At 36.9% G+C, this 14,155-nt stretch overlaps 1 protein-coding gene across 1 annotated transcript in view; it reads left to right on the top strand.

Moving 5' to 3' along the window:
* Positions 1 to 14,155, top strand: part of Oxct1 (3-oxoacid CoA-transferase 1) — a 127,375-nt gene that overhangs the window by 59,963 nt on the left and 53,257 nt on the right. Inside the window, exons 9-13 of the mRNA XM_042690509.1 lie at positions 623 to 737; positions 1,842 to 1,936; positions 3,556 to 3,604; positions 9,853 to 9,925; positions 10,494 to 10,569. Of these exons, the coding sequence (XP_042546443.1) occupies positions 623 to 737; positions 1,842 to 1,936; positions 3,556 to 3,604; positions 9,853 to 9,925; positions 10,494 to 10,569 (408 nt within the window). The remainder of the gene's footprint in view (positions 1 to 622; positions 738 to 1,841; positions 1,937 to 3,555; positions 3,605 to 9,852; positions 9,926 to 10,493; positions 10,570 to 14,155) is intronic.

The following is a 14,155-nucleotide window of genomic DNA, read 5'->3' as shown; positions in this document are numbered from 1 at the left end:
GAGATTTAACAGACATAGAGTAGGGTGTATTAAAAACCCTGTGGACATCAACAGAAAGACATTCTGCTGTCCAAAACTATTGTCAGTGGTCTTCGGAGAAAGGAAGGGAAATTTGCAAATAGAGACAAGAGTCTATGTCAAGGATATTTAATAATGGAAAAAGTTGCTGGCTTTTTTTTTTTTTTACAGGATGTTTATGTGATATACGTATAGCAAAATTAGTCTAGTCTCTGCAGGTGGCAGTAGGTAATGCCAGCAGTAACACCTGGTAAACACATTCTGACATCCCTGAACAACCTATTTCCAAAGCTTCTTCCCTTCTCTTTGTTCAGGCTCAATCTCTGAATGCCTGAGAATTCAGTACCCAAAGTAGCAGTGAGTATGACAGTACTAGGTGATTTAATCACTTCAAAGAGACAGGGCAGATGTGAAGAATTATTTCTGTCATCAAATGTCACCCATGTTCATCTTTTTTTTTAAGACTTTGATTACATTTCAGATTTGCCTCCTAGTGATAATGAGAGTTCATTTTTTTTCCCAGAAAATTCTTTATACTAGGAGGTGATGAAGTATAAAAACCATACCTTCAACCATGAGTAACTTATTTCTATTTATTTTAAAGCGTTTATCTGTCCGGAAGGAGAAAGATGGACAATCCAAATCCAGCAAACCTGGAGCTGATGTGAGGGAACGTATCATCAAGAGGGCAGCTCTTGAATTTGAGGATGGCATGTATGGTATCCTTTACTGTTCTGAGACCGGCCAAAGATACAGCGCTTCCTTTTCCTATATTGATCAGCTGGCTAAGCCTCTTGATTATAATCTGTTTGCCTTCTTTAGCCAAAATAGCAATTGAAAATTAACATAATAATTTTCTAGTATACAGTAGATTTTGATACAGTTTGACTTTTGGATAGGGTTTGTTAGGAAAAGAAATCACCTTAGATGAGGGCTTCAGATATCAGAATTACTATTATAAATATTTACTGTCTATTTTCTTGATATTCTAATATTTGCATACTCATTTGAAATATCACATTCAACTGCTCAACAAACCCCTATTTCCTTGATAATGATTCTGTGGAATGCACTTTTATGTGTGATGTTTTGTAAGGGAATGATTCAAATCCATAAAGAATTCAAGTTCTGCAGACATTAGTACAATTTGTGTTTGGATTTTTTTCTGTTTTTCATCATTCTACTTTTATTTATTTATTCATTTATTTCTACCATAATGTATTTTTACAATATCTATTCTCATTAGACTAGTTCCCTCTGAATAGTACCCGCCACCCAAACCACATTATATTTGCTGAAATAAACCCCTTGATTTTTCTCTATGGTTCTCTGAAGTAATGTTACCACAGCAAACCAGAGGAATTTATGTACTTTATACACACTAGTCAGACTTTTTGTTTTTAATTTAAACATAGTACTTGTTTTTAAAATATTATATCATCTTTTCAGGTAAGAGTTTTGTATAGTGAAAATGGCATTTAAACAAGGCTCCAAAGATGTTTAATAACACATCCTTTACCATATATCAATCCAAATAAAAAAATAAGATATGTTTTATATTTTTATTATGACCTCTTCACTAGCTTCTGAAGCCACTCTTTCGGTATCTCTATAGGAAAACATGTTACTGCTATAGAGAAAACTGTCATCAAAAAGCTATTTCCTTTATGGAAAATTACAAAGTACTACCCAGAGGGTGACTAAAGAATATATTAGGTAATTACATCCACAACAATCTCCTTTTAATGAAAGCATCTGCTCTGACTTAAATGTATAATCTCTCTCCCTTTGCCATTGCTGGTCCTTAACATCTTTTCTTTCAGCTAATTTGGGCATAGGAATCCCTCTTCTGGCCAGTAACTTTATCAGCCCAGATATGACTGTTCATCTTCAAAGTGAAAATGGTGTTCTGGGTTTGGTAAGTTTTAAAGTAATATAAAAGTATTAAAATAATTGTCAAGTTTTACTTTACTAATGTTATTTGTAGTTTGTCAACTTGTAATATTTACAAACTTTATTTCTCAGTAGATCTTAACTAGTATTGGAATAAAAGCACAAATTGTACAAATAGAAAATGTATATCTTGTATACAAAATATGAATAATGATCTTAGCTTGCCTATGCTGGCATGTAAGCATGAAGTTGACACTGACAAATTGAAGCAACAAATATGACCATTTTTTGGACACACAAGTACAAAACAACTGGACATAAATATACTCCTATGAAAGTCCAAGACTTGTATTCTTTTTGTCTTGAGTGATTATTCTGAAGAAAAGGGAAGTAAGTCTGTGACTTATCCTTGATCAACTTAAAAGAGAAATGTACATAGCCTTAAAGGATTAGTGTCTTTTATTTATAGGAGAAAATTTTGATCACTCTTGAAAAGTATAATTCCTAATTCTTGACTTTTCCTCTTCTTTTCTTTCATGTTTTGTTTTGAAATTGAAAAATTATGTGGTGCATGCTAGTGATTAGCGCCTTAGTTGAAAATATACCTCAGTGGTAGAGCACTTGCCTAGCTCTGGTTTCAATCCCAGCATGCCTGCACGCATGCACACATGCATGTATATTCATAGAAACAACCAAAACAACAACAGACTGAAAAGATCTCAGCAAAGGAGTATAAAGATTTCCAAACTTAAATGTAGAGAATGATAAGGTTAGAACCCCAAATTCAGACCTTCAGTAGTACACAAAGAAAACTACAATTGCCTTTCAAAATTTTTTCCGACTAGTCAATAACATATCTGGGAGTTGATTCTCTGGGGTCCTTCCAGAAAGATTTAGTAAATAAGTGACAGCATAGTAGGTACTAAAAAAAAATCACTTTTTGTTTTATTGATGTATTTTAAATAGCATACAGCAGATCTTTCAAATGGGTATATTTAGAAGATATTTTTCCTTTTCTAGTGTCACTTATTTATGTACATATTGAAGGCAGCCAAGTGCTGGTGGCTCATACCTGTATTCCTAGTTACTCAGGAGGCTGAGACCTTAGGACTGCTGTTCAAAGCCAGATTGGGCAGGAAAGTCCGTGACACTCTTATCTCCAATTAACTTCCAGAAAACCGAAAGTAGTGCTGTGACTCAGAGTGGTAGAACACTAGCCTTGAACAAAAATGCTCAAGGACAGTGCCCAAGCCCTAGAGTTCAAGCCCCATGACCATTTTGAAAGCGAATGTAGAAACACTAATCAATATGAGAAAGAGAGACACAGAAATAAAGGAATTATTATTTTTTTTTAAATATTTTTATTGTAAACATACTTCACAGAGGGGTTACAGTTACATGAGTAAGGTAATGAGTACATTTCCTATTGAGCATCGTTACCCCTCCTTTGTTTTTCCCTACTATCCCTTCCCCCCCACCTCCCCCAAACCCCTCCCCACCCCCCTCTGAAGTTGTAAAGTTTGTTTTCAACAATCCTTGGATGCTGTCTTCCTAGGAGTTTCAGGAAGTTCTGTGTATTACAGTTTTTGCATGGGATTCAGAAAAGTTGTCTTTCACTAACTGAGCATGGGCTGTCTTTGATAGGGTCCATATCCGATGAAGCATGAAGTTGATGCAGATCTAATCAACGCAGGTAAACTCACCTTTGACATTTTTTTTCCCCAACGTTTTCTTTGTGTTAACTTAGTTGTATGTCAAGTAATAGCAAGAAGTTAGACTCAATTCCTTGCCTCTTTCTTTCTTTCTTGCTTTCTTTCTTTCTTTCTTTTTGGCTTTTTTGGAGGGGTAGTTTAGTTTTAAAATTTTATTGTAAAGATGATATATAGTGAGGTTACAGTTAGATAAGTAAGGTAATAAGTATTCTTTTTGAATAATGTTACCCCCCTTCATTCTCTTCCACTACCCCCCCCACTTCCCGCTTCCTCAAGTTGTAAAGTTCTTGCCTCTTTCTAGAGTATTCTATTGCATTTCTGTTCGAGCCTTTCTAGTTTTTCTTTGGCATCCATTCACAGATGACTGAGATAAAGGAGGAAATGCTGGTGGAGACTCACTTAGTAGATGAGCTTAGATGAGCTTTGAAGGGTTAATCAGGGTTCTGACTGTACAAAGAGATCACTTGAATGGAGCTATTGAGGAAAATTAAAGGAAATGACAATTAATAAAGGTTTGGAAAGAAGGGAACACTGAGTAAGGACGACAGCCTCACACCGAAAATTATTATTTCTACTCCACCTTGACGAGGAGTCCAACCAATAGGAATAGGCCCTTAGTAGAATACCACCAACTTGCAGTAACCTTGGTTGCCTGCCTGTACTTCTCATTGGCTCATCCCCAGTTGAAGTAGGTCACACTTCTCTGGCTGAAGGAGCCGGGTGTTGATCCTCAGTAGCAAGTGTTGTAGTTGATGCTTACTGTCCTCTAGTGCTTACTGGAGAGAGGGAGAGAATCCTGTACAGGTGCAGACAGGGTTTCTTAAAGCTGTCTTCTGCCACTAGGCACAACCTAGGGAGGTGAAAAAATCTGGCGATTTTAGCATGATCTTTTCCTTTGACCCTGTCATCCTATGTTTCTCTTTCTACTATTAGCCTGTTTTTGAGTAGAATATATTTGCGTACCACCCCATCTTTCAGCAGCCTAATGTCAGGCTGCCAGTGTCATCATTTTGGGCTACAACTTCTCCTTAGAATGGGGCTGCCAATTAGGAGCTAATTTCTATGCTCTAGCAAGATTTTTTTTTTACATCCTTCTTTATTCATCCCAACCCCCACCAAAGTATTGTTCTTACTTTGCTTTCTGAAATAGTATGTTTAAAACTCAGGGGTAAGATGAGCTGAGCACAAAGGCCAGATGCCAAGTAGGATTGATGTTTTGACACTTAGAATTTTTGGAAGTAATACAGCTTCTGGTTGAATAGTTGAATTAGTTAACACGACTCAACTCTAAAAGGACCACTGTGATAAAGCAATGACATTTCACCAACGCTATAATTTAATTGTACTGTCCCCTTTAGCAATAGCTCATTGATCTGTGAAAATATTTGCTGCTTGGCTTAATTAATTTATGATGTTAGTGAGTTATTTGCAAAATGAATAACTCCATTTTCCAAATTTCAGGCATGAGTTCCTAAAACCCACTTTTCTTAGACAAGTGAGTAATCTGTTTGGTCACATTGCTGGCCAGTAGGTGTTTCCAATTCTATTGAGTTTATAAGTAGCTCAGTCCTAATGAAGCCAAGGTGCAAATCATCTGAGTCATTTTCTAACTCATTCACTGGAGTCCTGTGTAGGATTTTGTTTATTTGTCCTCTACTTGCTAGACAAGTGTTTGAGCCATACCTTGAGTCCTTTTTCTTTTGGCTTTAGTTACTTTATTTTAGTTATTTTTCAGATAAAATCCCATGTTTTTGCTCAGACCAGTTTTCCACATGGCTTTGATCACCAGTATGCACCCCCATACCTGGATAATGATTGAGCTGGACTCTTGTTAACTTTGTTCCATGATCCTAATGATCCCCACCTACCTCTCTAAGTAGTTGGTATTACAGGTGTGTGTTATCATGCCTGGTGATACTTTTTTTTTTTGACAAATTAAGAATTTTAATTGCTAAGCAATTGTTTTAGTTTCTGACCCAAAGTCTCAAAATTCATGGAATTCTATAAGACCTGGAAAGTTTTGATATTCCTGTAGTTGGAGTTATACAAATTAGGCAAGAAATAATTTGAAATGGAAAATGTAGAATATAAATTAGTGATTTCCTCAACTTCCCAAAATATCAGGAAATAACCTAGAACATCACCCATTATTTGTGTTAGTTTTAAAGGATTCTAATAGGAACCTTTTCCATTTTGTGAAGTTAAACACCTACTTACCTATTTCTAAAAAAATGAAATTTAATTAAATATACTTTATAAATCTTTACTTGCTTTCACTTCATTCAGTAGAGATCCAGAGAGACTTAGCAAAACGCTTGCTAAAAATAGAAGGTATGAGTGAATAACGTTTATTGGAAAAATATTTCTTAAAAATGGGAGGCGGTATTTCTGGAAAAATTAAAGGACAAACAAATTATTTAAAAAAGGTTTCTCTTTTTTCAGTTGATGGTAGGACTGTGTGCTCTAGAAAACATCATTGACAGAGCATTATATTTAGAATCTTTTCAAGCATTTTATAGTGCTAATAGAACCTAGAATTTTACTGAAATTAGCTTTTCCTTCATTTTCAAATAGTACATTTCTACTAGGATATACGAACCATACAAAATAATGAATTTTATTATGACATTTCCACATATATATATAGTAATTACTCCCTTTCACCTCTTCTTATCTCTTTACCCTTGCAACTGGTCTTCCCTTCCATTAAATAGTCCCCCTCTATTTTAACTTTTTGTTTTTCATTTTTTATTTTTTAATCTAGTGATACAGATACCTCCAGGCAGGTGTTCTATTCAACTCTATAGGACTTTGGGGCTGGGTGACCAAGGGAATCTTTTTGGGTTGTTGTGTGCACCATCCTCACACTAGATGCCAATCGAACTTTCTCTCCCAGGTTTAACCATGCCAACTGCAGACATTATCAAACGTTTCCATGAGCACAGAGCATGGTTCAACATATGCAAGTCAGCAAACATAATTCAGCTCATGAATGGAATCAAGGACAAAATTCTTTGATACAATTTAGTGTCTTCTCATAATAAAAATTAATTACCTGATAGGGATTATTATTCAGAATATAAAGACCCAAAAATTAAACACCAGAAGAACATAAAATCCAATATAAAAATTAGACAAATGAATCAAACAGTTTCCAAAAAAGTAAAAAAAGGTCAATAAACACATGAAGAGGCTTTCATTGAGGTTACATGTAAATAGGAATAGGAGGCTTTGAGAGTCATCTTAGATAACAATAATAAACTGTGTATTGTAAGAAGCTAGAAGAAAGAATTTGAGGCAGGCACTGGTGGCTCACGCCAGTAATCCTAGGTACATAAGAGGCAGAGATCTGAGGAACACAGTTAAATGCCAGCCTGGGCAGGGAAGTCTGTAAGACCTCCAGTTAACCACCAAAAAGCCAGAAGTGGAGCTGTGGCTCAATTGGTAGAGTACTAGGCTTGAACATAAAAACTCAGGGACAGCTCCCAGGCCCTGAGTTTTAAGCCTTAGGAACTGTCCGCCCCCCCCCCCCCCCAGGCACCTGCCCCCCCTCCAAAAATGAAAAATAAAAAGATTTGTAATGTTATCAACATAATAAAATGATAAATGTTATAAGACATGTATTTGTTTACCTTAATTGGAACATCGTGCAATCTATACATGCATCAAAACACATTGTATTCCAAAATAATATACATTTTTTATGTAACAATTAAAAACAAATTTAAATGAAAAAGTTTACAATCAGCTTTGCTTCAAATGAATGCAATTCATAAGATGCTTGGATTTATTAGCATGGGCCAGACAATTATATTCCATGAGTTTTTTTGGGGGGATGGGGTGAGAAGCTCTTAACAAAATTTTGCTTCATAAATCATTTTGATCTAAAAGTGGTAAGAATCATCATCTACGCATTATCAGCCAGTGAGGAATACCCTTTTGGAAGTCATTGTGATTTAAAAACTGAAAATAAAATTAAAAGAATAAGGCAGGTGCCTGTGGCTCACACCTATAATTCTAGCTACTCAGGAAGCTGAGCACTGAGGATAGTGGTTTGAAGCCAGACTGGGCAGTAAAGTCTGTGAGACTCTTATTTCTAGTAAACTGCTCAGGAAAAGCTGGAAGTGATGCCATGGCTCGAAGTGATAGACTGCTAGAATTGAGCACAAAGAGGCTCAGGGACAGTGCCCAGGCCCTGAGTTCAAGCCTTAGGACCAGCAAAAGGAGAAAAAGAAAAAGAAAAAAGAAAAAGGATGGTTTTCTCATTTTCTACCTACAAATTCTTCCTTCATTCTCCACCTCACCACACTGATGAGGATCTTATTTTGTTGGGCATAGAAGTTGTTTTAGGATAAAGTTTAGCAGTGATGTGTCTGTCCTAAAACCCAGAGCTCACACAGGCTGGCTCTCTCACCAGGTTTATGGGTCTTGTGTCATTTATCTCTAGAAGAGCTGTGGCTTTTTCTGGTTTTTAAAGAGGTTTAGAGAGAAAAATAACAATGATAGAGATAGAAACTAATCTTTTTAGAACTGTTTCTCTGGGCGAGGCTCTGGAGAAAACCTTATTTACATTATCTCACTTAATCCTGAAAATGTTATGTGCTTTCCAAAAGCCCCTTCAAACCATAACAGAAAGTGTTTTCCAAAGCTTTTCTGTTTTGGAAAATGTGACAATGTTTCTGTCATTTAGAATCAAACTTCCTTGGGGGATAAATATGTCAACGTAATATAAATACCCTTTACTCCCGATTTTTCTATGTTCCAGCTCCAATGGAAGAGCTGGATTGGAAAAGTTAGCTTTTGTCAAGACTTGAGATGCTGGACCCATAACTCTGTTGTACATCTGGGAACGGTCAGGCCAATTCTGGCCTTGCTTGATGAGTGATCAGCAGCTTTTCTGCACACTTGTAGCTTTCACACACCTTTGTTTTGTCTACTTTCTTATTTGGAATGACACATGGAATGGCCTCAGATAATTGACTTACTTTTCATCAGAGAGTTCGCGAGCACTTTTTATATAGAAGTGTTTCTGGACACCTGAAGCTCCTGAACAGGCAAGAAGCAGAGAATGAGAGGAGACAAAAGGGAGAGCCTATTAGGTTTAAGTTATATTACTTGACTCATGGAGCCTGGGAAAATGTGAAGAGTTTCCCTAGCTCTGAACTTTAAGTAAAATAGGTACATTTTAGAAGTCCTTCCAAGAGAATTCTTTCACTAAATAAGTTGTCCAGGACTAACATACTGTTTCCCCACTTTGTCAAGATCTTATAGTTTTTGTAAAAGTGTACAGGAACAAGAGATAAAGATACATTTAAAATAAAGGAGTGAGAAAAGAGATAAAGGGGAAGGGGAGAAAAGAGGACAAGAGATCAGGGCATGAGATAAAGTGAAGAGAGAAAAGGAGAAAGAGGGAAGAAAGGAGAGAGAACAAAATAAGAGGGCTCAGGCTTAATGATAGTAGGGTTTTAGATGAGTCTTCATGTATTGCTAATTGACTTTTATGTTATTTATTCCCTAGCCCTATTGAAGGATAATGCATGATTTGATATTTGTATACATTATGAAATGATTACTACCATCAAGTTAATGAACATACATACTCATCACCTCACATCACCATTTTTGCTTTGTGGCAAGGGTGTGTAAGATTTACTCTCTAAGCAAATTTCAAATATACCATAAAGTATAGTCAATTACAGCCACGGTACTATATACTAGATCTTTTAACTGAGAGTTGATTTAAAACCACCACCACCAACAACAAAAACAGGAAACCTGAAGGACAGCTTCTATGAAATCCTTTTCAAAATTAGAGTTCTCCAGTTCATGTTTATTCTGTAACTCTAGTGACTTTAAATTTTATTGATCCTGACAAATGTCACCCCCAAAGTCTCTCCTCATTTTTATTTGCATTTTACAGTGACTTGTGAAAGGGCATGGGGTGAGCGGGAGGCAGAGTAGGGACAGGCAATAGAAAGATACATTGCCTATACAGAATTTACAAATAATATCATCAGACGTTGGTGATTAGTACCTTACCCAACAATGCTGAATAGTGATGGTGTCAAAACTATCCTTTTCTCTCTAATAAAGGGAGTTTAAGTTTGTTTTTGTTTTTGTTTTTTGGAAGCAAAGATGTGTAGACCCTTGGTTCACCATGATATCCTTAGAAATGTAATAGTCTTTTCTTCCTTTTGTTTTTTCTTCCTTTCTGTGTGTGTGTGTTTAGGCAAGGAAACAGTTACTGTTCTTCCAGGAGCTTCTTTTTTCTCCAGCGATGAATCATTCGCAATGATTAGAGGGTATGTAATAATGGAGCCCCTCACAATCGTGGTGCAGGCAGAGCTGAGTCATCCAAAGTGTGTGAGCAAGGCTCTGAAGCCTAGGTTTACTTCTCACAGTCCTATTAAAGTATCACAGCTTATTCAGCTGCAGGAAGCTATGAAGTCAATCCCACTGGTGGCTGAGCATTGAAATACCCAGCCCACTATTAAGAAAAGAACCCTCCAACATAGAACATGTATCTTTGCACCAGCTAGGTGGAGATAACCTTTCATGAGGGTCTTTCACGAAGGTTCTCAGCTAGTGTTTGTTTTCAAATCCAGTCACCTTCTTCCTCATTGAAAGCAACACATTTTAATGTGTACATGTATGTTGAATTTGTTTTTGGAGACAATCTAGGCTATAATTTTTAAAAAGAACTCTGCATTTTGCTGCATTAGCTTTGAGCTGGTCTATTTAGAAAGCATGGGAGAAGACAAGGACATGTATTTTGGGGAGTATAAATATTTTTCTTAATTTTTGATGTTTTCAAGCAATAGGAACGTAAAGTTTATGAAATTTGCTTTCTATATTCTTTTTCTTTCTCAGGGGACATGTCGATCTAACAATGCTAGGAGCCATGCAGGTTTCCAAATATGGTGACTTGGCTAACTGGATGATACCTGTAAGTAAACTTTCTTCCCTTCTGAATTATGCTTGGACCAAGATAATTTTTTTTTGCAAATTCTTTATTGTGATTAAGTGATTACATAATTTCACAAATTTTACAGTATTTTGGGATAGTGATGCTTAGTTAAATTCACAAACACATTCTAACTTTCATGGGGCAAATGGTCTATCGTGGTCTATAAAGTTGATGAGTTCTATGGGCTTTGACAATACAGTTATTTCTTCCACGTTGGATGATGTGTACATTCCTTTCCTTTTGCGTAGTGTCAGCTGTTCCCTCTTTCCCACTCATTCCCTCCCTCCCATCGCTGCCATTGAGTTGCTTAGTTCATTTTGATCCATGTCCAGTGCAGCTGATGGGTCCTGCTGTTGTATGTTTTTCCCTGGTTTCCTCAAGTTCTGTGTCCTCCTCCTAGTTTCCCTCCTGTGTACACATATATACCATATGTGTAATCAGCAGCATGGGGTTATTTAGTAGTGATTCCACCAGATGAGTGGAGGTCCTTTGTTTCTCACGTCTTGTTAACTTTGTCATATCACCTTACGTTTTGGATTTAACATCCATTTATCAGGGAGACCATGTGCTGTTTGTCTCTTTGCCCTTTGCTTACGTCACTCAACATGATTTCTCCTAGTTCCGTCCATTTCCCTGCAAATGCCATTATTTTGTCCTTTCTAATGGCTGCATAATATTCCATTGGGTATAGTTACCACAATTTTTGGATCCATTCATCTGTGGTGGGACATCTGGGTTGTTTCCATATCCTGGCTATTGTGAACAGTGCTGCAATAAACATGGAGGTGCATGTGTCCTTGTATCCTGGTTCCTGTTGTTCAGGATAGATACCTATGAGTGGTGTTGCTTGGTCATAGGGGAGGTCTATATTTAACTTTCTGAGGACCCTCCAGACTGCTTTCCAAAGTGGTTGTATTAGTGTACATTCCCACCAGCAATGCAGTAGAGTTCCTCTTTCTCCACATCCAGCATTTGTCATTGGCTGACTTTAGGATGTGGGCCATTCTTACTGGGGTAAGGTGGCATCTCAGAGTTGTCTTTGTTTGTATTTCCTTTACAACCAGGGATAATGAACATTTCCTTATGTGTTTCTTTGCCATTTTTATCTCTTCTTCTGAGAAGTCTCTCTTTAGTTCCCTTGCCTATTTAGTAATTGGTTTGTTGGGTTTGGGAGGGATTAGTTTCTTGAGTTCCCTGTATATACTGATATTAACCCCTTGTCTGATATGTTGCTGATAAATATTTTGGTTGTCTTTCTAGTTTGGTTGCTATGTCTTTAGCTATGCAGAAACTTTTTATTTTAAGGTATTTCCATTTGTCGAGTCTCTCCAATTTGTTGTGACCCTGGAAGTCTGTTCAGGAAGTTCCTGCCTGTGCCTATAAGTTCAGGTGTCTCTCCCACTCTGTCCTGCTGAATTTCTGAAACCACTGCAGGACGTAGTAGGAGGGACCGAGATAATTTTTGAAATATTAGGAAGAATATTTCAAGTTGCTATGAGAGCTCCATCTAATTATTTAAAAATGAGGATTTTGTATATATTTCTTCTTTGATTCTTAAATTAATTAAATTATCTGTGCATAGTGGTACAAAGGGGTTTCCTTTCAATATGTCAGCCTGTGAGGACCATGTATCTTACTCATTGTCACCCCTGCCATCATTCTCCCTATATTTCTTCCTCAACTAAAAGGCTTTAAAAAGCCTTTAAAAAGCTTTTTTTTTTCTATTAGCAAGTATTAATTGCACAAGGGCATTTCATTGTGATAACTATTTGCAAATATTCTTATCTCCTCTTCTTTTTTTTTAATTGTGAAAATACCGTACAGAGGGGTTACAATTACATGGGCAAGATAACGAGTACATTTCTTATTAAGCATTGTCTCCTCCTTTGTTTCCCCTTCCCATCCCTTCCCATACCACCCCACCCCCTCTATCCCATCCCTCTCCCCCAAAGTTGTAAAGTTCGTTTTTTAGCATAACAACTTGTGGCATCTCATTGTTGCAATGGGTCCATATGTATCCTTAGTTAAATGATTTGATTCTTCCCTTCCCCTCCACAAATTATACCAACATCAAAAAAGGGAAAGCAGGGGTTATACCGTGGGGGAGGGGCATTCAAAGCAACAAAGAAATCATCTTATAAATATGTTAGAAACAATTGCATGAAAGAAAAAAAACATTTGAATACTTATCTTGGGGCTCATTTCCCTAATATCAACTTATCTGACTTTTTCTGCTTGACTCTGACATACACTAGTTATTGCAAATAAGGGAAACCATGGGACCTATGTTTCTTTGGGCCTGGCTTACTTCACTTAATACAATTTTTTCCAAGCCTTTCCATTTCCTAACAAATGGGGCAATGTCATTCTTTCTGATGGAGGCATAGAATTCCATTGTGTATATATACCACATTTTCGTGATCCATTCATCTACTGAGGGGCATCTGGGTTGGTTCCATATCTTAGCTATGGTAAATAATGCTGCAATAAACATAGTTGTGCTGGTAGCTTTAGTGTGGTCTTGTTTGTGATCATTTGGGTAAATGCCCAAAAGTGGGATTGCTTGGTCATAGGGGAGCTCTATGTGGAGTCTTTTGAGGAACCTCCATACTACTTTTCAAAGTGGTTGAACAAGTTTACACTCCCACCAACAATGTAGTAAGGTTCCCTTCTGTCTACATCCCCTCTTATCTCCTCTTCTCTGCCACTGCGGTTACTTGCTATCTCTGTAACTTGTGCCAGTAACTTCTTTTTCCTCCATGTAAAATAGGAATGACATAATAGGACCAACTTTATGGAATCATGTAAAGGAATAAATTAGGAAATAGCAGATCATAGTACTGACACATAGTCTATGCTAAATAAGTGGTTATTACTTTATGAGTGAAGAATGAGATTCTGGCAGAGAAATGGGAGATTTGGGCCAACAAGGGAATAACATTAATACCTGAGGAGAGAAGCAATAGGATTTTTAATTGAACTGTTTCTCCGGGTTAATGTTTTCTTTAAAGTTGATTTACACAGTGGTCCTGAGGAGAAACCTTTTGTTCAACATATTCTTCTCTTCAGGAAGTTTGCTTCAGGTGAGATTTATTTATGTTAGGAGTTAGCACACCATGCTACTGGAAGCTTTCAGTGAGAGTACATTAGGTAGTTGTCCTTTGTAGGAGGAGTTTCCAATGTGTATCATATTTTTATATATATCTTCTTAAGGCTGCCATGAATAATTACAATGTTAGTGTTTATTGCTTTATAGTATTCTTAATCTCATTTGGAACTTATGAGTTTCCAAAGGAATGAATCTAGTGTGGTGATGGTTGGGGCCTCTGGAACATTCTAACTAGCCTTGTGGTAGTCTGAGGGAAGTTAAGCATAGCACTGTTCAATTCTGGTAATGGAAGTTGGCAGCAATGTTGTTTGTGATTGGTTTTCTTTTGCTCCTTGAAGTAACTGATAATCCCTTCTTGACTGCTGAGCATATGATTTGCAGCCTATATTTTCATTTTCAGAGTCTCAGAACAAGACCAAGGACTTCAGAGTCAAGACCAGTTTCAACTTTATCCTT

Source organism: Dipodomys spectabilis, unplaced genomic scaffold (assembly GCF_019054845.1).
Source record: "Dipodomys spectabilis isolate Male_0828 unplaced genomic scaffold, ASM1905484v1 ptg000138l, whole genome shotgun sequence".
NCBI classification, from domain to species: Eukaryota; Metazoa; Chordata; class Mammalia; order Rodentia; family Heteromyidae; genus Dipodomys; species Dipodomys spectabilis.
The sequence above is the reverse complement of the archived record's forward strand: the minus strand, read 5'-3'. Positions and strand labels throughout refer to the sequence as shown.